The sequence below is a fragment of the Macrobrachium nipponense genome, chromosome 46, assembly GCF_015104395.2.
Source record: "Macrobrachium nipponense isolate FS-2020 chromosome 46, ASM1510439v2, whole genome shotgun sequence".
Lineage (NCBI taxonomy): Eukaryota > Metazoa > Arthropoda > Malacostraca > Decapoda > Palaemonidae > Macrobrachium > Macrobrachium nipponense.
The window spans coordinates 30107239-30134230 of NC_061106.1; the positions used below are offsets into that span (position 1 = coordinate 30107239).

A 26992-nucleotide genomic window follows, 5' to 3' on the forward strand; every position below is an offset into this window, starting at 1 on the left:
GGAGCTAGCAGAGGCATTCTTAGTTACTAAGAAAACCTCTCCGATGATATATTATTACAAGACTTTGAGGTGAATACATGGCGGGGTCGGAGCTGGCGGGAAAGGATAATATAAATAAACTAATTAAATGAATTTTGAACTGGAGCACAGAATCTATGCTCCTTCCTGTCCCAGTTCCTTTTCAATACTATCTCTCTATCTCCCAGGTCTAGCTAAGGAATCAAAACAGGGGAATAGGTAAAACCTAGGTCTGAATCTGATCGTAAGGGAGATCGTGTTGTTATATGCATAACTGAACGATCTCCGCTGTATCCTGGGCCCGCCGAGGCGGATGGATAGATAATGTATGGAGGGCTGAGGATAGGAAAGACAAAATTCTCGTTCCGGTCCCAGTTCCCTTTCAATGCTATCTCTCTATCCCCCGGGTCCAGCTTAGGGATCAAAACAGGGGAATAGGTAAAACCTAAGCCTGAATCTGATCGTAAAGGGATCGTGTTTGTTATGTGCATAATTAACGATCTCTGCTGGATCCTGGATCCGCCGAGGCGGACGGATAGAGGACGAAGGGAACTGGGGATAGGAAAGGCGAGAAGAGAGTATGTGGCTAATACCGTCCTAACGAGCCAGGAAATTTACTAGGGCTCGTCTGGGTAGGTACCATCGTACTACTCCTACTACGTAAGGTGAGGAGTACCACTTCCGACTATAACCACTTCCCCCCACCCCCTCTGCAAGAAGGGATAGGACTGGGATGGCTACCTGAAGTAGCGTTAGCGAGTTATGTCATCCCGTCAAGGTAAATGGGGGAGGGAGGGCGTCTAGAGAGGTGGCTCACACAAAATCAATTGGACACTACGACTGGCCAGGTGGAACACCTTGCGGTAAGAAGTGGATCCAATCGATCACAGGGGCTGACGGTTTACAGACCGACTGCCCACTGATTACAATAATACAATAATACAATAATTTATATGATAATAAACGCAATACAATAGCCCTGGCGCGAGGGGATAAGGATAAAGATAAGTACATAATTCTGTTTAAAGAGCAGCTGGCTTAACCTTCTCTCGATCAGAACGATCTGGTCAGGACAGCCAGGGTGGCTCTGAGCGGCCAGCCTAACCTTCCCGAGACGTGATTTCAATCACGATCTGGCAAGGTAGGCCAGGGAGGCTCATGAAAGAGAATAAGGTCCCTAAGGGCCTTACACCCCTCCCTCAGGGAATTCCAGCCTGGTAAGGTAAAGGAGGTATCCTCCTTAAGCAGACCAAGGGAAAAGAGGGGAGGGGGGGAGGGAGATAGGCTGAACTCCCGATCCGACGAATCGAAGGGGAGAAGCCTCTCCAGTGGAAGGAATATCCATCTGACCTACTTCCCAAACCAAGGAGGAATCTCCTTGGTTTGTGTAAGTAGGTCCGAATCATCCTCGCGCCAGGATATCTATTATAAAACATCAGGATATCTACCATTTTTTGTAACTCTTGAGTGAGTGCAAAATCAATAACAATGCAACTACAATTAGTATAGGAGACCAATTGGAAGTCGACGTACAGTTACGGGTAGCGATGTATGTAATGGCTGACTCGGGAGCGGTGCAAGCTAGGCTCCGTTTATGTAACATACAACTAAAACATACTTATGATTAATTTTGCTGCCCTTACAAACATAAATTGATAATTGCAGTACTCAACTTAGATACCGAAGATTCCTGGCATTATAGCATTTCATTTTATTCTAAAATAATGTCGTTACAGTCAAAGACACAAGTGTACATGACAGTGCTATTTAAAGGAATGGCTATCAAGGCGCAAGTAGTAGCGGTAGTGGGCGGTAGATGGTGCTGGTATGGCGCCTAGTTTGAAAGGGAAATTGACAAAGGAAGAGACTAAATGGCAGGAAACCTCTGGTAATGGTATCACTCGCCCCAGTTTTATACCGACACCCTAATACAGGGGTGAGCAAACCAGGTTTATCCTGGTATTATCCAATATAATTTTTTCTCTGATATATTTAGCAATATTTATACCTTAGAAATGAGTGCTATAAGGACATTTCACGGAGTGACACAGGTTTAGCTCAGAAATACATATGTTTAATTTTGCTCTACTTAAGTATGCTTTTTTTCTGTATTTATATCCAGACATTGTGCTCTGGAGGAGATTGAAAGTAAAGTTATTGGTATTTTGACTTCTTATATGAGTCATGATTCTTACAGAAATGGGCAGGAATTGCATCTTTTTTGGTCTGCTTCCAATTTTTTTTTTTGAAAAGTCCATAAATTATAATGCTTATGAAATATTGATTGTCTCCATGTACTCCATGTTTTTGGCAGATATGGCAAAAAAGTAGTTTTATATTTTCCATTTACTTTTTACAGCTAGTGTGGCAGTACCTCTACAATACATGGGTGCTTTCCCTGGTGTGATGTATCAGCCTGTAGGCCCTCCACTCTTTAATGCTCCACCTCTTATGCTTCCTAATGTAGTTTATCAGCATACTGTTGTTCAACCACCTATTGGCCAAGTGTCTATTCCACAACAGTCTGATGGAGAAAAACGTTCTGGTGCTGAAAGTGAACAAGAAATAGAAACAGGCAAGGTAAGACAATTTTAACAGGATTCCAGTCCCTATTGGTAATTGATATTTACCTATCAGAATCAGCTATACTGTGTAGTCATTAGTGAATAATAGTCCACCACAGTTGAAGTTGTCAACCATTTAGGATTGCTAATATTTTAAATATTTTAAAATAAACATGGTTCAGTTTCAGTTATATGTTGTATCTTTGCAGAGACTTGCTACAAAACGTCCAATTGTTCATTTGCATCGTCCAGACTCCCAAGCTACTTCAGTGAAGGCAGAACCTGGGTCTGCTCGTGGCAGTAATGCATCTGCGTCTGGAAAACTAATAAGTACTCATTCTCTTGCTGCCGAAAGCATTCGCTCGTACTTAGAAGACGCTAATCAGATGTCTCCTGGCTGTGCACCCAAGGTAATTATTGATTAATACATATGCAACTTTATAGTTTCCATTGTACCATACCTAAATTGCAAAATTAGTTTAGTCAAACATACATACATGGAGAACTTTACTTTAGCACACAAAATATAACTTCATGCTGCTTGGACAATACAAACAGGGCATGACATATTTGTAGTAGCAAATTAGGTTGTTTCAGGGTCGAGGTATGCTGTTTAAGTATAGGTTTCCAAGAACAATGTGGGTTTCTCAGTAATGTGAGACAACTTTTTCATAGTTTTTTCTTGGTTGAATATGAGAATGATTACCCCTACAAGTGCTTAATGTGTTGTAAGGACTTTGTAGGCTTGAAAATGAGAGGAGCAAATGGTCATTTTAAGAATGAAGGCAGATACATGGTTTTTACATGTGAAAGGAGTATGCAGATATGCGTTATGCTTATTTTTTCATATTTTAATGAAGTAAGCTCTTGCTAATCCTGCCAAGATTAATTCAACTTTCCTTAGATAAACTAGCCCCCACCAGGTGTTGGAATTTACGTAAGTAATTTCCCCATGCGGGTTACTACCTACAGTTTGCCTTACATGGTACCCTGTAGGCTAAACTGAAGGTTCTTTGCAATGCAGTTTAGCCACTGGGTGCATTGCCTTCTGTCTTTACTCTTTATCCATTCAATATGGTACCCTTCCACTTGGCTGTTGTACCTTTTCAGTTTTTGCACAATTTTCACCTTTTATTTACTAAGTATAAATTCTTTAAGCCAGCCCTATGAATGTCTAGAATGATTCGATGGTATGGTTAAATATGTACAGTACGTAAGAAATACATATACGTACAGGTTACTCAAATATATCCATAAATATTGTAAATAGTTTAATAGACTTAGAAGTAATAAATGTATGATACATTGTATTCCTGGAGGAAATTAAGTATTTTAGCTTTCACATGATCATCCAACTCTAAGTTTGTTAGCTTTTCTCTCTCTCTCTCTCTCTCTCTCTCTCTCTCTCTCTCTCTCTCTCTCTCTCTCTCTCTCTCTCTCTCTCTCTCTCTCTCTCTCTCTCTCTTTTATGCACTGAGTCTGAAATGTGTATAATTTACTAGATAAGTTTTGAAAGATACAGAAATGCTGGTAGCAAACAATGTGAAAAGTAAAATAGTACTCTATTAACTTTAGATGAAAGAAAGCAAATAATTTTGGACATGGGCGGGAAGAGAAGAGAGATGCTAAGTGAAGAAACCTAGAAGTAACAGTATTGTAAACTTAAGAAACTAGACAGTGTGATCCCCTGACTTATATTTTATAGATTGTGATCAAGTTGATTCCTCCTACTATAATTTAGTTTTGGTCACTACTTAAGATTGCCTCTTGTGAAATACTATACATACATAGTTCTCTAGTGACCCAGAGACTTCTGGATAGGTCCCCATATACAAATTTTTGAAAGGAAAGGGCTTCTGGAAAAGGGACAGCTTTGAAATGTATAGACATTTAGGTGAGTATTCAAAACCATAGTAAAAGAAATATGAGTGCAATATTGTGTAACAGAGACTTAGCAAATCACTAGTAACAGCATTTGCTGCTCAGAAGGATTTAAATCTGTCACAATTAGTGCAACAAAGGATAAAAGCTACTTGTAAATAAGATTAAGAAGTCCATGTTTCAGCTCATAGTCAGCACCACTGGGTATTAGAAAGCTTAACTGTAGGGTGTTCACCTGTCTGCACAATGTTAACCCTTAAACGCCGACTGGACGTATTTTACGTTGACATTTTCGGTCTCTCGGGTGCCGACTGGATGTATTTTACGTCGACATACAAAAGTTTTTTTAAAAATTCGCGGAAAAATACTTTTAGGCCTACCAGCTGAAAACTCTTGAATCACGCGCCTTGGGGGATGCTGGGAGTTCACGGATCAAGGTGCTGTTTTGTTTACAATCGTTACGCAGGCGCGCAAGCGCGAATTTCTTTCTTGCCGCACTAAAAAGTATCTGTGACACATCTCGGAAATTATTTCGTCACTTTGACATAATTTTTTTACCATTTTAAATTAGCCGTTACATGGATTATTATATATGAAAATGTGCGCATTTTTATGTAGAATACAACAAAAAAATACTCATGATTGTAGCTTTTATCAATTTTGAGATATTTTCATATAAATAACGATAAGTGCCAAAATTTCAACCTTCGGTCAACTTTGACTCTACCGAAATGGTCGAAAAACGCAATTGTAAGCTAAAACTCTTATATTTTAGTAATATTCAATCATTTAACTTAATTTTGCAACTAATTGGAAGTCTCTAGCACAATATTTCGATTTATGGTGAATTTATGAAAAAACGTTTTCCTTATGTTCGCGCGGTAACTCTTCCGAAAATAATCATACATGCGATTGTGGTAATGTTTGCACCATTTTAAATTAGCCGTTACATAAAGTTTTATATATGAAAATGTGCACAATTTCATGCACAATACAACTAAAAACAACCCATGGTTGTAGCTTTTATCAATTTTGAAATATTTTCATATAAAAAATGATGTGACAAATTTTCAACCTTTGGTCAATTTTGACTCTACCGAAATGGTCGAAAAACGCAATTGTAAGCTAAAACGCTTATATTCTAGTAATATTCAAGCATTCAACTTCATTTTGCAACAAATTGGAAGTCTCTAGCACAATATTTCGATTTATGGTGAATTTATGAAAAAAAATAACATTTTCTTTACGTCCGCGCGGTAACTCTTCCGAAAAATCATACGTGCGATTGTGGTAATGTTTGCACCATTTTAAATTAGCCGTTACATAACGTTTCATATATGAAAATGTGCGCAATTTCATGTATAATACAACAAAAAATAGTTGAAGGTTGTAGCTTTTCTTATTTTCGAAATATTTGCATATAAATCACGATGAATAGAAAAAAAACCACGTTTGGTCAAATTTGACTCTACCGAAATGGTCGAAAAACGCAATTGTAAGATAAAACTCTTACAGTGTAGTAATATTCAGTCATTTATCTTCATCGTGAAACAAATTCGAAGTCTCTAGCACAATATTTAAATTTATGGTGAATTTTAAAAAAAACTTTCCTTCCCTCCGCGCGCGGATTCTCCGCCACAAATCTCCGAAATGCGTAAGTCCCATTCTCGGAATATTTGCTCCGTTTCATATTAGGCATTTCATAGAGTTTTACATATGAAAATGTGCGCAATTTTATGTAGAATAAAACGAAAAATATTTGAAAGTTGTAACTTTTCTTATTTCCGAAATAATTGCATATAAAAAAATATATATATAAAAAAATTTGACATTCGGTCAACTTTAACTCGTCAGATATGGTCGAAAACTGCATTTGTAAGCTAATATTCTTACAGTATAGTAATATTCAATCATTTTTCTTCATTTTGAAAGAAATTGGAAGTCTCTAGGACAATATTTAGATTTATGGTGAATTTTTGAAAAAAAATATGTGTTTACGTCTGCGCGTTACGAATTCATGCATTATTTTGTGATAATATTTTCTCTGTGTTGCTTTTATCGTTTTACAATTTGTTATATACCAAAATGATTGCAATTTAGTGTACATTACAACGAAAAAAAAGTAACTTGTTACCTTCAACCGTTTTGCGCACAGCGCGATTTGAATACAATTATATATGAAATTTCATTTTTGCGCTATCATATATCGCATTATTTATATATGATAATGATAATTTTTTTCATTTCTGATGGTTGCATACTAAACTTCAGGCAATGACAAAAAAAGGAGCCAGAAATGAACTCTTAATCTTCAAAACTAAGCGCGCTATGATTTTTTGAAAAAAATATTTTTTCCGCTCCCGCGCTCACTCTGAAACGTCTCCGGCACACGGGAGACATTTTTTTTTTACCGCTTCGGCGTTTAAGGGTTAAACGTTGTACGTATCTTATTATAAAAAGAATTAGCCTTGAGGTACATGATTATTTCTTTGCTCTTCACTTATGAGGCTGAATAAGGAAAGATTGTTAAATGGAGCTATATAGGTTATTCCCACCTTTACAATAAATAGATATGTATTATATGTCATAGTTTTGCTTTGTCTGTGAGTTCTTTTAGGAAGAAGAGGAATCCTCTCGCTTCTGTCTGTGAGTTCTTTTAGGAAGAAGAGGAATCCTCTCGCTTCAACCATCAGGATAAAGATCAGATTGGTTATTCAAGATTTAAACATTTCTTGTCTTGGTATCTCATTAAGTCACACAACATTTTGTCATTGTGATCATAGTGAATCGTGTATCATTCAAACTTGAAAATAGATGTACGGTAATTCTTAGTTTTGCAGTATGAATTCACAGCTGCATTACATATCTAGAATATCACATTTACTTGTATCTTATACTAACTACTTATCTTTAAATTGCAAACTTTTCAATTAGTGAAAGGTCAGTAGCCACCATATAGAATATGGTAGTGTAAATTTAAAAAGCTGTAGTTTCAAGGTTGAGAATTGTACTTGGCTATTAAGCATACCTTTTTATTTTCATTTTTTAATTTAGCCATTTTCCTTAATACTTTTCATTATTTCTTTAGATCTTGGCGAATCTTAATTTTGTAGATTTTATTCTTGTTGATCATTTAACTATAAACTCACAGGATATTGAGAATCGCCGTGCCTCATCACAGGTGTCGCAGTTGTCGCAGTCTACTAGCGTTCAGGCCGAAGCAGAGAGCATTGGGTCGCCAGGGAAACAGGAGAAAATGATTATTGGAGACCAAGGGCCCAGAGTAGCGGGATCCAGGTATAGGTATTTGTAGGGTTTGTTTCCTTGTTTGATGACATATTTAGTTATGCATTGTGCTGACCATGTACAGTATTATCAATTCGTTTTAATGTAGAGAGAATAGTATATGTTTATGTATTTGAAGCCATTCTCTATTGAGCTTAATGCTTTGTTTGAAGGGGCTGACAATTTCAGTATGTATTCACTAAGCTCCTGTTTCCATAGTGGTTGAGATATCTCTCAGGTGATCTCACCATCTTAGTCAGGGTAAAGTTTTAGTAGGCAGTCCCTGGTTATCGGTGGGGGTTCTGTTCCCAACGGCGAGATGATAACTGAAAATTGGTGATAATAGCGCTGATCCTAGCTTATTAGCACTGATAGGTGAAAATCAGCCACATTGGCACAGAAAATTCAGTTGTCATCATTGCTAGACAAGCACCAATAACTGATGCTGCCAACAGCGGGGATGCCTTAGTTATATTATTGCATGACAGAATTTCTCACTTAGAGTAAAGTTTTAAATGTGGTTTTCATAGTAAATTTTCCTTACACCTTGTTTGTTGATTCTTTTTTGTCTGAGAGGTTCTTGCCCTTAATCCATTGTTTCTTCCATCTAGTTATGATTTTTCTTTTTTTGTTTTGTTGATGTTTAGTTTTCAGCTGTACTACCTTGACTTAAATGTTTTCTTTTTGTTGGTAGCTATGTAGTGGTAAGCCAGTGAAGACCACTCAAGATTTAATTCTTTAGTTAATAACTTAGCTTTCAACTCTGTTAACAATTCCTAACAGTAAGTCATAGGTAAATCAAGGGTCAAAGAGTTTGGGAACGTCAAAATTATTTTGAAATTTTATCTTTAGCCACTATTGAATACTGACAGTTTATTCTTCACGGTTGAATTTTTTGCATGACCTGACAATCTTTTTTATTCTATATACTTATAAAACATTTCACACAAGCATATCCTTTAGATATTTGACTTCCATGTATACAGCCAAAGCTGGAATTAGTGTTCTTGTGGTCCAATACATAACTTAGAAAGAGCGCTTTCAGACCTTTTTGGCTTGTATTTCATGCATTTAATGTTCTTGGCCTTATAATTATTTTTTACTCTCATTTCTAGTCTTTCTCGGAAAGGGGAGTACATTATTTTGTCTTGATGCTCTCAGTTTCTAGTAATGTTAAATGACATCAGTATAGTGATAAACAATTTCTGTTTATTATTTAGTGCAAGTTTAACTTTTTCTTTTAGTTGTGCTCCATTTTTCAACGTAACAATATAAAGTACAGGCATTCAACTGGAAAACTGACACCAGAGTCAATGGAGGTCACAGGCATTCCAGTAATTAGATTTGTATGATAGGTCACACATAACCCAGCTAATTCTTTCTGTTAGTCTGAATATAATAAAATTATACATAGCTCCTAAGGGGCATCATATCACTTGATGTGTTTGTAGTTAGGTCTGGCTTACACTTTTCTTCCCATTAGAATACTGTAGAGTTAAAATGTACAATTATTCAGACTTCTTATCTTTGATAGCTCTACATTTATATTTGTAATTAACAAATATACATTCAGGCAAAGAGGTTACTTGGGACTAATGCGGTAAAGGCATTCATATTTAATTGTTACCAGTTACTGTTAGTTCTCATTTGGACTTCAGTTATTTGAAATAGCAAAGCCAATAATTATCAGACAGGGTCCTTGGGGAGATACAAAAGCAATAGGCTCAGCGTAGCTATAAGTCTTTTTAGAATAAAAGGCTTAGCATTCTGTGAGCCTTTTATTATGTAGAGGGTGGTGATGTCATCTCCCTTTCTTCAACTGAGAACAGACCCATGCCAGTGAATTCTACTGTGGTCCTAGGGATTGCCGTAAGTACATGAATATATCATGTACAAATCTGATTAGAGATTAAGGTAATCTGTACTCAGATATGTACATGATGTACTATTCAGAGTCAAGTATGGTAACCTCTGGGACCACAGTAGAAAGCACTGGCATGATATCGTTCTCACTTGAAGAAAGGGAGGTGCCATAATCAAGAAATCCTGATGTTTGCGCCCGAATCAGTAACATCATTTACGTATAGTATTTGGGGATCTGGAGACTTCTCTCAGTCTATGTTATTAGTATTATAATGGTAACACTCTCTCTCTCTCTCTCTCTCTCTCGCGATTGTAAAGGTATTATTACTTTGGACTCTTGTCACATACTTCTCCTTTACATACTATTTTATATATATGTATACAGTTTTGTATCCTAAATTTTAACAAAAGTGATGATTATTAAAGTAATGGCTTTAAAGTGTGTCTGTTCAATTAATGTATTTTGATTATTTTTCTTTATTTTAGAACACATTTCATTAAAATATTAAGCTAATATATAATGAGGGGACACCTTGGACCTTCTCTAATATGCCTTTAATGATTTTTCTTTATTTTTCCTGTTGTTGTAATTTTTGGACTGCATATTATCCCAGCTTGTAAGTAGCTTTTCAGTATGGTACTGATACATACATGCTTTCAGACAGCTTTATGTGTATTTAGAAAATAAATACTTAATTTTTGCAATCTCAAGTGATCTGTTAAATTTTAACAAACAAAATGCTCATTAGTGTTTTTTAGAATGCAGGTTATGATAATATGAATTTCTCAGTCATTCAGGCATTATTACAATTGGAATACTACACAATAAAAGCCTTTAAATACAATTTCTATAGTGACTCTTTAATTTTTTTGTATTCTTAGGTTTTATGTTGTTTTTCGTTAAGAATTATATTCTGTTTTTAAGCAAATTTTCTATTGTCAGAACTCCATGAGATTATTTTTTGTATTTTGAATTGTAGACAGATATCTTAGAAGCAACTTTATATGTCTTTCAGCATATTTTTAAGCTTTTTTTGTATGTGTACACAATTCTAAATTTAATTTATTAAAACAAAGTAGAAATAAATGGTAATGGGTTGACAGACATTAATACTTATGTCTTCCTTTCCACAGAAGTATTATGGCTGGTAAGGCTAATATTGTTTTGTGAGTGAATGGAGTATAGTACAGATACCTATTAACAGTGTCAATATATTAAACTTCCTTTCCAGCGATATGGTAATGTCTGCTTCAAGTTCAAACTACTCATCAAGGGAATATAAATCTACTGATGACAGCATGCAAAATGTATCTGAAAACTCTGAAAATAGTGAGGTAAGTTATTTAACCTTTTTGTCAAATCTGCAGACTTTTACTGGGCTTTTATCAAGGATTCAGTCTTCAGGTTGAACAGGAAGAAGCTGAAGTTGTACTGCTCAAATAAAGGAGAGTAAGGGTTGGTTAAAAGAACCTTGCAAGGAGCCATTAATATTGCCTATTTACTTTACTGAAGGCATAAAATGTGAAGTATCCCTCTTCTGGGGTGAGTGTAAGGAATGGATAAGGTTCCAGTTACATATTGGTAATGTCTAGTTTGTAAGATTAAACCATCAGAAGTACTACTCTTGACCTTTAATGGTGAGTATGAGCAGTCTGTCCAATAGTAATGTTGTTCTTTCAAGTGAACTGGGTATCTAGTCCTGTACTTTCATTAAGAATTAGTGTGGCAAAAATAATTAAATTTATGTCTTAAGAATTGCACTTAAAAGTGCCATTGATCACTTTGTAAACTTTTATGATAACAATCTGATATTTTTCCAACATAGTTCTATTTCATTGAAGAGAATGCAGTATACAGTAGTCCATTTAGAAGCCTAAGTAAATGAAGTAAGCTATATTGAATGAAAATATGTAGAACACTAGAAGCATTATTTAATTTTTAAAGGCTTTATATTTATTAATAAAATTTCTTCACATTTTAGGCATCTCATTCAGATGCAAGATGGAATATACCTCGCTCAAAGTGTCCTCGCCCTATTTTAAATAACCCACAATGGTTAGAAGATGTAAAGGTGACCCCAGAACTTTTGTACAAATACCAACTAGAAACTAAGGAACTAGTTGATGTTCTCAGACGTGATATGGACATGCTCAAGAGAACAAAGCAGGTAAGAATATATTCTGTTATCTGGGTACGTATTAAAGAAATGACCAGATAGTAATTACATCTATCTTCCCTGGTTGGGCTAACTACAAACATCACAGCCTCTCTGAAATTATTCTGAATATTCGTGTACAGATGTAGGCGTGAATTATGATTTTGTGTCGATTGCACTAGTTTGGCATAACCAGATATACTGTCATTTCCTACATGGCTTTTATTTTGATTTGAAGCCCTCGGTGGTCGCGAGTTTGTTTCTCGACCATTCCATTGAGGAGTGAGAGATGTGTATGTCTGGTGATAGAAGTTCACTCTCGACGTGGTTCGGAAGTCACGTAAAGCCGTAGGTCCCGTTGCTGAATAACCACTGGTTCCATGCAACATAAAAACACCATACAAACAAACAAAAAAAAACTTTTCATTCCTACCACAAGTGAATTAACGTTTTCTAGTTATGGAAGCTCTGTTGTAGGAATTAAAATATGTACCTGATGCTACTGAAATATAAAAATTTATGGTACTTCCAAACAAAAAATAGGTAACAGTTAAAATAAATGACTAAGTTGTATGACGACTTCAGTATAAATGAGGATGAAGTAATTTGAAGTATATATAGAAAGGAAGAGCTCACAATTGATATGTGCTATCCCAGTGAGTCTGGTTAAATTTCCTAATATGTAATAATAATACTACTGAGAAGATAAGGACAGTGGATTGCTGTTGACTCATCACAAGAAACCAGTGGGCCTCAGTGGCTTGGTTGGTTTGGTGTTTGCCTCTCACCTCGGTGGTCGCGGGTTCGATTCTCGGCCATTCCATTGAGGAGTGAGAGATGTGTATTTCTGGTGATAGAAGTTCACTCTCGACGTGGTTCAGAAGTCACGTAAAGCCGTTGGTCCTGTTGCTGAATAACCACTGGTTCCATGCAACGTAAAAACACCATACAAACAAGAAACCAGTGGTCAGATTAAAAATATAAGGGACAAAAGAGAATAATCATGGAAAATGTATGCAGAGGATGTCAAGGACCTTGTTGAGTGAAGTAAGCTGTTCAGGTTTCCTTTTCAACGATAACTTGTTTCAAGACAGATCTAGCTGAATAGATCTCGTATAACACTTGCCAGCTGGAATAAGTAGGGAGGTACGTACACCCAAAGTTGCACTGGTTGGTATGTGTTACTGAGAATTATTTTTGTCCCAAAAGCATTTACTTCATTTGTTTGCTTTTTGTCTATGCCAGGTATACAGCCAGTTGTGAATATTAGAGAATGGACATTCTGTCATTTACTTTCTCATTTACTTATCCAGCAAACATTTATTTTTGAAGCACAAATATCACCCAATCATCCATGTAACATTAATGATGCCACTGTACAAATGAGCTATGATTAATCCAAACGCCATCATCTTTGTGAATACTTTGAAACTTTAGAGAAGCTGTGTTGACTTTATCATTTCCTTTCTAAGGAATGTTAGCTAGATGATTTGCATAGGTTAAAACATGCCCTTGAGGTGAGAAATCAGGTTGTTAAATTTCAGTAAGAAATTGATGAAGATCAGGAAAACTGATTTTTAACCAAACTTTTCTAGGACCTTCTAATGAAAAATCTTTGGCCTCATCATTAATATATCAAAATTTATATTTACAAGAAGGGGATCAGAACTGTGAATTTATTGAAAATGCTTTTTTTTTTTTTTTTTTTTTTTTTGTCACTCTCACTCTCTCCTCACACCATAGTTTGGATAAAGAAGTATCCACACAAAGTAAGGAAGCAGTTTTAGCTTTCTGACAAAAAGAGTTTGATTTAACAAAACTAACTTCAAAAGTAAGGATCAATGTTTACATTGTTTAATAGCTTTTACTGCCAATGCCTGAAAAAAATGTATGGAATTCACTGGTCTCACAGACTGACTGTGGAGGATCTGCATAAGGCAAATTCTAGCTGTTTTTGCCTTTATACCTGTACTCAATAAGACTCCATTGGGTAGCCATCCAGTCATATTTCTAACAAAATAGACCTCTGACCATGTGAATTGTGACCTGCATAATGTTACAATATATGATTGGGAAGAAAGTGCTTAGGACCCAGGTGTCTGGAGACAGGGTGTGAGTGTTGTACTGTTGGGAAAGAGAGGTGAGGGGGAGATTACATTAGATGGCATAGATTGTGGGCACACTGTAAGAAGCAATGTTACTGTGGCCATAGTTGTAACACAGGATTATTATTATTTTTCCACTTTCAAAATTATTATTATCAGTATACATAATAATATGTAAGTTGTCTGGAGGGAATCTGTTACGTATAAATGTACAGTCAATGGTTACAAAAGGAATTTATTACCATGTCGATGACATTTAATTTTTCGTAGGTGGGACAAGATTTTTGTTGGTAATTAACTTCTTCAGTGTTTTAGGGATGAAGATAGTACTTTTCAAACACTTTTGGGAAATTTCCATGCGGAATTACATTTTTGATAGCGTTGCTGCTGTTCATCCTTGAAGGAGTTACTCTTAAGGTCCCGCCAGGGCTCCATAAGACAAACCAACCAGTATCAAAGAATTCTCTCGTAGTTGGTGTTAGCCAGAATTGTGCCTTTGATTGACACTCATAAAGTACATATAAAAGTACTCAAGGCAAGATGGCTCTTTCCCTTGCCCACAGTGATTACTCTATTTTCCTTCACCCTTCTCATACAGATGTGACAACAGCGCCCAAAATGACTAAGATCCCCATTACTCGTGGTTTGTTATATGATTCCACGCCCCCAACTGTGCTCCAGAATTTTCCAAGGCCAAGTAGGTGAAATATTGCTGTTATCTGCTGAGGAAAGCTAAGTGCCTAGTCTTAATCTGCTGTAAAAAGTTTGCTTCATAAAATTTTTTGGTTTGGCATAATTGTCAAAATCTGCCAGCCAGTGTATTTGTCAAAATACGAATTTTGGATGAGGCTACTGGGTCATGCCATGCCCTCTGCTTTACTGTCAGCATTGACAGTTTATCATTAATCAGAAATTTTATAACTAAAAATCAATATTTGATGGCCTTTACTTCCACTATATTTAGATAGTTTTCATTAGTGGAGAAAAAATTAAAATTTTTTAACCAAAATTCTCAGTTATGAAATAACAATGACTTGCAGTTTCCCCTATGTGTTTAACTTTCAGGTTAAATTTAAACTACCTATCCCCTGTTTATTTTCTAGCCATCTGTTATATCAATGGGTTTTTGTGTTCTAGGGCAATAGAAAATGTGTTCAGGCTGATTTACTCTTAGTGAGCATTACTCCGTTAGATAGTGACATCACAACTTGTTCAGTTAAAGCTAGGAAATAAAATATTGCTCACCTTAATAATTGAAACAAATAATTTCAATAATATATTAGTTACCAATATAATAAAATAGGAGCCACAGCATTCAAATAATTGCCAAAAGTTAATGATAATTTGAGGTTTATTACCATCCAATGTATTATGGGTGGCACTTTAGTGTCCATTGATTAAGTAAGTTTCAGCTGTGTAGAACCACATGTCATTGAATGTTATTTGAGTAGAAAAATTCATCCTAAGTCGTATTTATAATACTTAAATGCCAATTTGTTATGCAAGTTTCAGTTGTTTAGAAGCAACTCACCGAGTGTTATACAGTCAATAATAACTTGAAACAGCACCAGTCAATTTAACACGCTTATATGACACTTATAATTTAGTTTGATCAACTATAAGGGGGACAGTGAGTGTAATTCCTTTAAAAACGAAAAGCGACCACCACAAATAGGTTTTTCTTACGTCAAAACCTGTTTTATTATAAAAATATGCTAGTCTACAAATGTCAGAGGTAGTACTGAAATTCAGATTGAACTTAAAAGGATAGATGTGCTAAAAAAAAATAGTAACCGTTTTAAATGTGCCACCCAGGATAAATTTACACTGTTGGTATTTCAAGTTAGTAGCTTTGCTAGGCTAGCTAGCTCTTAATAGAATAGCAGAGCCTTCGAAGGCTGTATTATTATTATTGCAGTATCCTAAGTCCTGCATATCAACCATTATTGTGTTGGTTGCCGAGTTGGATATCAAGGTAGCACATTTTTATATTTTTTATATGATAATTCAGACTATGAACCCTATTTATTTTGGATAAGCCCACAGGGGCCACTTACTGGGAATTCAAGCTTTCTAAGAATACGGTGTTTATTAGAAAGAAGTAACAGAAGTTAATGGGGAATTACAGAAGGGGGAGTTCAGTTATTAGAAAAGAAAAAATAAACATTAATAATAAATAAATAGATACAATTTTAAGTTATTAAATTATAAGAATAATTGTGTAAGGGTAGTAATGTGCTGCATCTTGACTTGAACTTTTGAAGTTCCAGTTGCACAACATCCTCAAGGAAATTGTTACACAGTCCCACGGTGTGAGGAATAAAGGACCTCTGGAACTGAGATGTTTGATAGCGAGGCACAATTACTGCATATTGGTGCCGCTGTTTAGCTAATCTGGTTGCTCACTGAGTCTCATGGTTTTTGTTTTTTCTTATTACATACCAAGTTGCTAATTTGCAAAACCCAAAGGTTGCTTTCCCCACTTTAAATGATATAATCTGTTGTTTGGGAATGGAACTGCACACACCACCTCCCACAAGTAAGTTTGGTATCAAGTAAGTTTGAAAAGTCTCATTTTCAAGTCATTGGCCCCTGTGGGCTTGTTCCATATGAATAGGTTTTATCTACTGAATAATAATAATAATAATAATAATACTAATAATAATGATAATAAGTTGATTGACAAAATCAAGAAGAAAGTATCACTCATTGATGTCGCAATACCATGGGACACCAGAGTTGAAGAGAAAGAAAGGGGAAAAAACGGATAAGTATCAAGACCGAAAATAGAAATAAGAAGGGCATGGGATATGCCAGTGGAAATTGTACCCATAATCTTAGGAACACTAGGCACGATCCCAAGATCCCTGAAAAGGAATCTGGAAAAACTAGAGGCTGAAGTAGCTCTTGGACTCATGCAGAAGATTGTGATCCTAGAAATGGCGCACATTGTAAGAAAAGTGATGGACTCCTAAAAAAAAATAAAAATAATAATAATAATAATAATATTCTAAGGGAACTCAAAAATACAGATAAGACACTATACCTGGTCCAAGCACTCCAGGTTTACCTAGATGTCACTGCAAATGTTATGGATGTTTTTTTTTTTTTCCCTTACACCTTATCACAAACATGCCACGCTCTGCATTGGCTGAGAATTGTCTCAGTGACCCTAATTAGAGAGGTAGAACCCACCATTTCCTGGTTTGCATGACATCAGGAAGGTGGGTGTATCCCTGGTTTTGTTGGAGACATTTCTGCAAAAAAGCTTCCTAAAGTCAAACCATTTTATGAGTGGACTCCAAGACCATTTCCAGCTCTGCCAATTCTCCTTAATCCAGCTACCTTCACTTCACTAAGAGAAGGGAAGAAAAATGACAAACTTGGAGATCTGGCATACTTTATGCCACTTCTTCACTTGGGTCAGATCACTTGAGACCCTTGGTCAAATCGTATAAAATGGGTCGAGATAATCTTACGTATTCATTGTCTCACACAGCAAGCTTCCATAAACACCATGGAGAGTTCTCCGCGGCGTGTCCTTTGTCCTGAAGAACGCGAAATGGCATACAACATTTACCAATTTTTCTAAATGGGAAAAAGAAAATGGAATTTCAAAGTTTTGATTCAATCAAGCAGTCAAACGTGTCGCAGATGCAACGAAGATATCAAAAACTACTTTGCATCAGATTTGTAAGGAAGCTAACGAAACGGAAGAAGAATTTAGAGAGCTGGTTTTTAGGGAAAAGAAAGGAAATGACCAAAAACATAACAAATGTGGATGATTTCGATCGATGCGTTATACGGCGAACTGTATTGGCTTTTTAAGCAAGGAAAAAAGATTCCAAAGATGGACTAAGTTTTACAAGTGAAGGAAAATATTGGGTTTGGTGGTTGCAAGGAATCATTTCGTAAAGTGCTGCATGAAATTGGTTTACAAAACAAAAATAACGAAGGAAACAATTTAGAGGGACAGTACCAAATTAAAGGATTATATACTTTGACCATTCAACTCTGGGTTAACAAGGGAATTAAACTACCCTTTCTCTTTATCTTAGTCTGCCCATAGATTAAAGAGGTCAATCCAGGTGTGGATTAAAATGGTCAGAAGGATCTGGCAACGTCGCAAATGGGCTCGGAGTCCGCTCGTAAATTGGTGTGACTTTAGTTATCATTAAGGGAATGTTCTTTGATCATTGCTGCCATGTCATTCAATGATTTCAGGTACAGTGTTTGTTGATAGTTGGTATGGTAAGTCCCAGTCCCACAGGTGCCTTAGTAGAAAATAAATCTCCTTTTTGATGCCTTGGCAGAAAAGAGTTCTCCTTGATGCCTTGGTAATTCTGAGATATTGCCAGGGAGGGGCACAATAATGCTATATCCCAACCCTGCACAATTTGACAAGTCACTGTACAACATCAAAGAAAAGATGGTAGGTAAAAAAAGACTCCTTTAAGGAGGGGGTAACAAGCATCCATGAAGTGTGTCAGCAAAACCTCCAAAGACGGTGAACCCTATAGCCCAAGCGTCCCCCAAAGTGCTGCCATCTTGGTGCCTCCAACTCTGCAATAAAAGACAATGATGAAAAAGCCTCCTCCCTCTTGGGAATCAAATTAACTCCTGAAGAAGAAGGGGCAACATTACTTAAATCAGCCTGAGGGTCTCCCGATATTTCCAATGACGAATTGATGGAAGAAAAGGAAGGGGACAAAGGCACAACACTACTATGGGGTGTGATCGCAGCAGGAGACGAAGCATCGGGAAGAGGAGAAGAAAAGCCTTCCCACGAAGGAAGAGTAGAAACCCTACAATGCTCCCTCTTGCTATAAAATAGCTTCCACTGCTCTTTAGGCCATGCACGGCATTCTGTGCAAAGATTCATTATTGTACAAATATTAGAGCGACACTTATACTAAAAGTGATGTGGGGGTCGGCCGCAGCCAAAGCCAAAAATCGAGAACACGGGAAACCTGGAGTTCCGTGGCACACATTTTGACGATGCATGGTCCTTGACCACTCTTCACCTGATATACACATGCGTTGCCAGATTTCACAAGATTCCTTCCTTTCGTCTGCGATTTAACCGGATCCAGTTAGGCGCTAGAAATGATCCTACTGTTAAGATATCAGGTTTGTAGCTATGAAAAATACAAATCGTCTTAGAAAATTTGTCATTTTGAGGACCAACAGCAGCTAAGCTATTGAAAAATAGGTTTTGATGAAGGGAAAGGCTACTTTTGGTAGCTGATGTGAGTCCTCAAATTCACCTCTTTTTCCCTGACAAAAAGGCATGGGAACTAGTGTTGAGTATTGTTTGTTTCACAGACCAGGCAAGTAATGATGATCTTAGACAGTCTGTCTGCTGTTATCACATCAGTGTCTTAAGGGTGAAGGAAGATCGGCTAATCACTGTAGGCTGGGAAAGAGCTCTCTTGCCTCCCTCAAGGCATTTTTCAGGCGGTCCCCGGTTATCGGTGAACTCGGTTATTGGCAATCTGGTTTTATGGTGCTCATCTGGCGCCATAAAATTGATGATTTATGTTGCCATAATGGGCCAGGCTCTGGTTATTGGCGCCATAAGATTCCTTATGGGGCCATAATGGTGCTTATGTCACCGATAACCGGTTATCAGCGCTATAAGCGACATTATGGCCCCATAAATTGCTGAGTTTCAGTTAATGGCAGTTTCCGCTTATCGGCACCCCCTCAGGAAGGGAACCCCCCCCTGATAACCGGGGACTGCCTGTATACTGTCACTCTCTATCATAGGCACTATCTGGTCAAGACCAACTGTGAGAGAATGCCTTGATATTGGTTAGTCTGTATCATGAGGTAGTTGGGGGACCATAAGAGTAACTCCTTTGAGGACTCAGTGGCTACCAGAAATAGGTTTTACCTTTGTCAAAACATGTTTCTTTTACAAAAAATTTGTCTTGTTAAATCATGTGTACAGTAACAGGTTATTATTAACTGAGAAAACAGGATACAAGTCTGATTATATACAGTTTATTGAATTAAAACTTACAAATGATCCTCATGCCCCAAATTAATCATTTTGCTTAGATTAAATAAAAAAAATTTCCCAATAAGATTTTCTTATTGATTTAATGATCTTATTTTGAAAGTTATTTATTGGTTTTATCTTTATAAAGTCTTAAACTTCTAATACTATCTTTTATATTCTTTACTAGCCCTCTTTGGTGGATGACCAGCTCTCATCTTTATATAATGAGCTTGAACTGGATGGGTCCAACCCAGATTTGCATCTTGAAGAAGGTGTTACGTCATCCTCTGGAGAGGAACAAGCTGGACCATCTGCTCAGGTATGACCTATAATTAATTATTAGCCCTATTAGTTTAATGGCACTATTTTTTCAACCATGTAAGTTAGATTAGTATGACTGCATAAAGACTGTGTGAATTTTGGCGAGACTAGATGAAAACAGTAATTCTCCAACTTCATGTAATGTTCAAGTCTAGATGGGAATTAATAAGAAGTAAATTTTTTACCATGACAAACCTTCAGTATCCATCAAAAGTTTCAATTCACTTGAGTAACCTAATCAGTGTTTCTGCTACGTTCCATATAAACATTCATTTGTTCTCAAGACCTTTCATTAAAATGTAGACAATGTACTGGTTAAAGCAAATGTACACAGTTCTATACCATTATCGTTAGTCCATGTAAGTAATCATTGGCTTTAATGATATCGTAACTTTTAATTAAATGAAATTTCACTAATCATAACTGAATTAAATGAAATTTCACTAATCATAACTTTGAATTAAATGAAATTTCACTAAGTGTATGCAGGAGACCTCAGTTGTACTATAATTAAAATTCACTAGGAGCATGCAGGATACTCGAGTTGAAAAGGGTTAAACTCAGAATTGCAGTGGCCCTAATATATTGAATAGAATACTATAGAATTTAGGCTGAAGGCAAGCACCAGAACCTTTAAAGCCATTCAGCACTGGAATGAAAATTGAGAGTACATACAAGGGTACAAAGTTGTAACAGAAAGAAAACCTCGCAGTTGCATTATGAAACAAATATTACAAGAGGGTGGAAAGTAAGATGAAAGAAAGAATATGAATGGAGGTACAGAATAGAGTGAAAGGGAGTGCAGCTAGGGGACAAAGGGGTGCTGCAAAGAACCTTAAGTGATGCTTACAGTGCCTATGTGTGAGTTGCACAGGCAGCACTACCCACTATGGGGTGGCCCAAGGAAGTTGGTTGTCAGTTGAGAACCGTTGTTACAGATCCCTCCAGAATATCATCTCCACCATGTGTACTGCTGAATGAGTCAGCATGTGTTAAAGACTTTCCTTCCAGTCGTTCATTGCTTTTAATTTAATTTGCGTCAGGTGACAGGTTGTTTTTCAAATTACTGGTGCAATAGATTGACTTGTTTTGTCAACCATAGATTCCATTATCTTTACCCAAAAAAACTTGGTCCCAAAACACTTTTTACACACTTAATATCAACAGCATATGTGACTGACCTCCCAACACCTTTGTATGATACTTTTGATTTGGTAATTTGTTTGGGTTAGTTTTTAGAATTCATTAGTCCTTTTGATTTGTATCACCTATGTTTGGTGAATAGGTCATGATGCATACTGAAATAATGTGCCACAGTATGACTCTTTCCCAAAGTAGTCAGTCTCTATCCTGAGTGCCTTGCAGGCTTGGACTAAAAAACTAAAAAGGTTGTCGTAGATCAGTACTGTATATTACATGTCAGAATTGTTTCGCCTCCAAACAGAAATTTGGATACGGTGCTTTTCTTTCAATAACCTTAATAACTAGTGGAAAAGTTAATACTTTTTAAGACTTGGTCCAATTTCTGAACCATAAAAATTGTCAAAAGATGGTGTCAAGAGACTGAATAATACCATTTTCAGAACAGTGTCAAGGGACTATTGTTACTGCAAGATTAGCCAAATGTTATTAGAGTAGAATGAAGGAATACAGTCAACATATGTACTATTTTTTAATTTTATGAGAGGTTTCTCTTCTGTAGATTGATTATGGCATTAATTTCTTTAAAGGAAAATATTCCAAGAAAGAAGAAAACTTCAACATACTACAGTAGAATTGCTATGCTCCATGAAGAAGATGCCCCAATGCCTCCTCATGATGCTTTGAATTGTAGGGAGCAACTTCCTGCAGAGTCTTCATGTTACTCATCTTGAGTTGCAATTGTACAGTATACTACTGTACATGTTACTGTTGTTGGATTTGACAACTCCAATTTTTTAACGATATTGCTGAGTTTAGGAAGTTGATGGAAAAGCCAACCAAAATTACTTTCACTAGGCTCATGTATTTTGGTCAGTTAAATGTTCAATTTTTTCAAACTAAACTTGATCAGTTTTTCCAGGAATCACAAGTTTATCTTGTTTAAGAGAATGGTAGATTTTTCTTTAATGTTGTTACTGGAAAAAATATTCATTACTGCATCACTTCATTCCACATACATATTTCATTTACAAAGGAGAGACCTGTTGGTGTCACAGGTTACATTTATTGCATGTTATACGATATGCCTACTCTTACAAATGAGTAAAGTATTTCAGTTTTTATCAACCCTCCCCACAATCTCATTTTGTGTAATATCTGCATGATAAAAAAGAAATCGGAGAATATTACACAGTGTATATTTTTAACCCGTTAATATAGTAGTCGGAGATATATATTGCCATTTTGCTTGTTATTGTTGCTGAAAGGTATAATATGTTCAAATAAATAGGCAACACACACATACCTACTCTATTTCAAAAGTTATGTGGAGAGGGGTTTCAGTATCAAAAATGTATTGTCATGTTTCAGACAAAATTACAGTAAAGTACTACATGCTTTTTTTTTGCAAGCAGTAAGTTAATGTGCATAATAAACAAGTGTACTGTCTTTTAATGACGAAACATTTAGAACTATTACAGATTTTGTTGGTTTTAAGAAATTATAAGATAAGTAATAAATTCCAGATATGTAATAAATTCACCAGAATAATTTTTCAACTATGTCATTTGGGCCATGCATAACAGTTTGATGAATTTTATCATCTTTTTTTTCAGCATATGTAACACCTTTAAATTATATAGCATATTATAGTCCTATTACCTTTCACAGTCATAGAACTATTTTTTCATTTATCTTGAAATATTTGTTTTGCTGGTCAAACTACAATATCTTTTAAGATTGTAAATGGAAAAAAGAAAAAAAAATGGTAGTTTTGTTAACTTTAAAATGAACCCTTTCATTGTCGTTGGCTTTTACAGTATCAAACCCCAGTACACTGTAATCTATAGTTGAAGCAGTGAAATACTTTAGGTAAGAATGTCAATGTAGAGCCTTTTAAGTTTCTTTGTAAAATGCTACAAGTCACTTTTGTTAATAGTTTTTGTAACAATTTTAGAAATTATTTCAATTTATTGTTACATAAAATCTTATGGACTTATTGTATCTTAGAAAAAGAGGATACAGCAATTCATTCCCTGACTAAGTCTTATTATTATTTACAGTCACTGTTTTCATTCATTTCATCATGCCATATGAATATAAGTACTACTATATATTTCCTAAATAATGTAACCAGTGAAAATATATTTTATTGATACACAATTTCACGGTAAATATTTTTGTAAAAACTGTGTATGAGAATGTGATGGATCTCAATACTTTATGTAAAACTGAAGGTAAACCTTATTTATATCTAATTCATGCTTCTGGTTCTTTTTTTTCTGGTGTATAAAAATAAGCTTCTGAGTTTGCAAACCCTGTATGACATAGTCTGTCTCTATCTTGTCAAAAAATAATGATCAACAGAGCATTTACAAACTTGAGATATGAAACTGCGAAGCAAATTATGTCAACCTACATTTAGTATGGATGCCACCCAACCAAAGTATGATTAAGAATATGAAAAATTTATAAGAGAACACAATTTCAGTTACTGTAAAAAAACTAAAGAAAACAGAAGTGGTCAACTTACTTTTGAGACTTGTGAAGTAGAATGGTAATTAGTGGAAATATACAGTAAACTTCTAAGATCTAAGAGATGTAGTATATATTCTCAGTAATATATAATTGATTTTAGATTTTATAAAATTATTTGATCACTTCAGGGATTCTTCAAGGGTGTTAAAATTGCCTTCTTTATCAATTTTTCATATTCCAATCTTGACTTCAAGTAAGATGGATCTTTAATGAATGAGTGGTAAGTGGAGGTAATTTACTTTACAGCTTACATGTCTCAAGTTTATTAACATTATTTTGTTTCATTATATTTTTTATCATATTTTCCTTGTATATTTCCTTTGACTCTAACATAAGAGCAAGAACAGAATGGATAAATAAATTGATGGAATGTTAATGTGTTTTATAGTAAATATATATGCATCAATTGGGTTAGTTACCCAATCTGTTAGAAATTGTAAGTGAAATGAGTACTGTACAGTTTAATACTATAGCATATATTGTTGATGGTATAAAGTTTTCTTGTAACTACTGAATACTGTACCTAGATGTACTATCACGACTGCTGGCTCATAAAGTTTTTCTATAATTTTACTAGACACCTATAATTTCTACCATGAATGCTATGCCAAGAAAGACAACCAAAAATTTAAAATAAAGGAAGAAAAGTTTAAAAACAATTTTACCTGAAGCCACACTTAAAGCACACTTAGGATTTTATTATTCTCTATGAATTGTTTGGTAAGGAAATATGGTTTTGTAGTTCTGTGGATAAAAGTACAAATTTGTATGGCTAGAACAGGGTAGTGAATAATGTACAAAACATGCAACACTCACCGAGTATTTCAGTTCAAGAGCCGGAAGCTGAGTTGAAACTTACCTTTTTATAAATTGACTGTGAAAGAATTGTGCTGTGTAATTCAGATATGGCAGTAATATTTGTACAGCAGTGTTGTATATGATTAGATTTTGTATGTATGTAAACAAAAGATATAGATCCTGTATATGTTTTAAACAAACCTATTTTCTTTGAATAGGGCATTATCAATTCTTGTGAAAAGATTTACTGAGGAGAATGAGGACAATGGACCATTTTGTAAAATAGTTAAAATTTTCCTTTAGTCTGTAAAGCTATGAATTTTGAACCCTGTATTTTATTCAGTTTTGTACTGCTTTTCTTATTATGGCTTAGATGAAATCTAAGCTCATTTACCCCATCCTGGTAGTGCAAAGCATACCATATCCAACTATCCTTTTATCATTGTAGTGGCTAACCTGACTCAACTAGCATTCAAAAGAGATTGGACTTTCCAAGTACGTATATATAATTTATGTCTGATTTAGGCATTCAGACCCCTTTTCTGATGTAAAATTGCTTGTAATTGCTCTAAAATTAATTTCCACTTTACAAGTTCATTACTAAACCAAATTCGTGTATTAGAAGCTGCTGCAGGTTGGCAGTTAAAAGGGATTTTGACGTAGGAAAAATCTATTTCTGGGCGAGGAAGCCGTGTCGCTCCTGTGAAATGTGTCTGCTACATGCTAAATTCCCATGGAAAGGGTTCAATATTCAGTTTCACTGCAAATATGATTAATAAATAATTTTATACAAAATCTGTGTTGCTTCATTTATTCCAACAAAGTCCTACGAACTGTAAACTTCTAATTATTTGTATTGAATGTACCAAAGACTGCTCAGAGTTTAAAAATTCTGTTAGGGACGTTAAACTGTCAAGCCGAGGGTTGCCGGCCAAAGGCAACACTAAACTTTGAAATTAATTTTCATTTGCAGTTTATATTTACAAAATGTTCAAAATAATTTTCGATCAGTGTTTCCACTCATTGAAAATCCATAAACTAATACTTTGATTATCCATGATAATAGAGCCAAGGCCCCACAGGATATGGTCAAATAAAACATGCATGTAAAACAGCAACTCCATACCCCTACTTCTATCTTGCCACAAACCTTTTTTTTCTCGTATGCAACACAGTAGGGTAGGTGTACTGTACGTACACTATCAAGTAAAGAGATATCACTTTCTTTTTCCTATTCTGTCTACATACAGTAAACAGTATAACACTTAAAAATATATATACACAAGCAAAACTTTTTTTTGTTCCTACACAAATAACATACATGCTAATTCTTTACACAGGGAAAAAAAGGGATTTTGACGTAGGAAAAATCTATTTCTGGGCGAGGAAGCCGTGTCGCCCAGTGAAACATTCCCTCTCCGCATAAGGCGGATTTAGATTCCGGCTTCTCCGGTAGTCGTTGAGGGCTATGTTTACGGAAGCTACTCTTCCGTAGGCGGAGATATGATATTTGTTATTTTAGTTCTCTTTTTTATTTTTATTTTTATTTTATTTTATTTTTGCCACGGAACTTGCGGGTTCATGTGGCCGTCCCGGGTTACTCCGTGTACCCCCCACCCCGGGTCATACAGCTCCGGGTGGTCTTATTTCTTACACAGTCCCCGGGACGTAAATTTATTAATATATATATATATATATATATTTTCCTTTCTTTTGCCACGGAACTTGCGAGTTATTGTGGCCGTCCTGGGTTACTTCGTGTACCCCCCACCCCGGGTCATACAGCTCCGGGTTGTTTTAATTATTACACAGTCCCCGGGACGTAAATATATGAATATATATACATATATATTTTATATATATATATTATTTCAGTCCTGAATGCTCCGGCATATGACATTATTATCATAATAATCCTAATAAGTTTGTGCAATTGTTCTTATATATTATTGCACTTACAGGCCAGAGGCCACTCAGTGTCTGGTTGCCGGTCTACAGGATCCGTGCAACCATGATGTTTGCCGGAACCATGCCCCGTGCGCAGTATTGCTTACCGGTTCCGTAGTCTGGCATCACGAAAACTGCTTTGCCTGCTACGACTTGTACAACAGGTTACCTGTTCGGTAAGTTACCGCACTGCTTGTTCTATGCATATTGTGATGGAATTATATTACACTACTTTTGTTAGTGTAAAAAAAAAAAAAATAAATAAATAAATAAATAAATAAATAATTAAAATTTCTTTAAATTAAATTACATTAATTAATCAACATATGTAAGGATAATGTTCAAAGATTTTACTCGAAATTGACACATTCC

General features: G+C 35.7%; 1 protein-coding gene across 1 annotated transcript in view; it reads left to right on the plus strand.

The window, feature by feature from the left end:
* The window catches only part of LOC135214859 (period circadian protein-like), a 178037-nt gene extending 152569 nt beyond the window's left edge, over window positions 1–25468 (plus strand). The window contains 7 exon segments of the mRNA XM_064249279.1: window positions 2378–2598; window positions 2792–2992; window positions 7615–7766; window positions 10844–10946; window positions 11594–11779; window positions 20064–20195; window positions 21928–25468. Coding sequence (XP_064105349.1) covers window positions 2378–2598; window positions 2792–2992; window positions 7615–7766; window positions 10844–10946; window positions 11594–11779; window positions 20064–20195; window positions 21928–22071 — 1139 coding nt within the window. The 3' untranslated portion in view covers window positions 22072–25468.
* Window positions 25469–26992: the final 1524 nt, after the last annotated feature.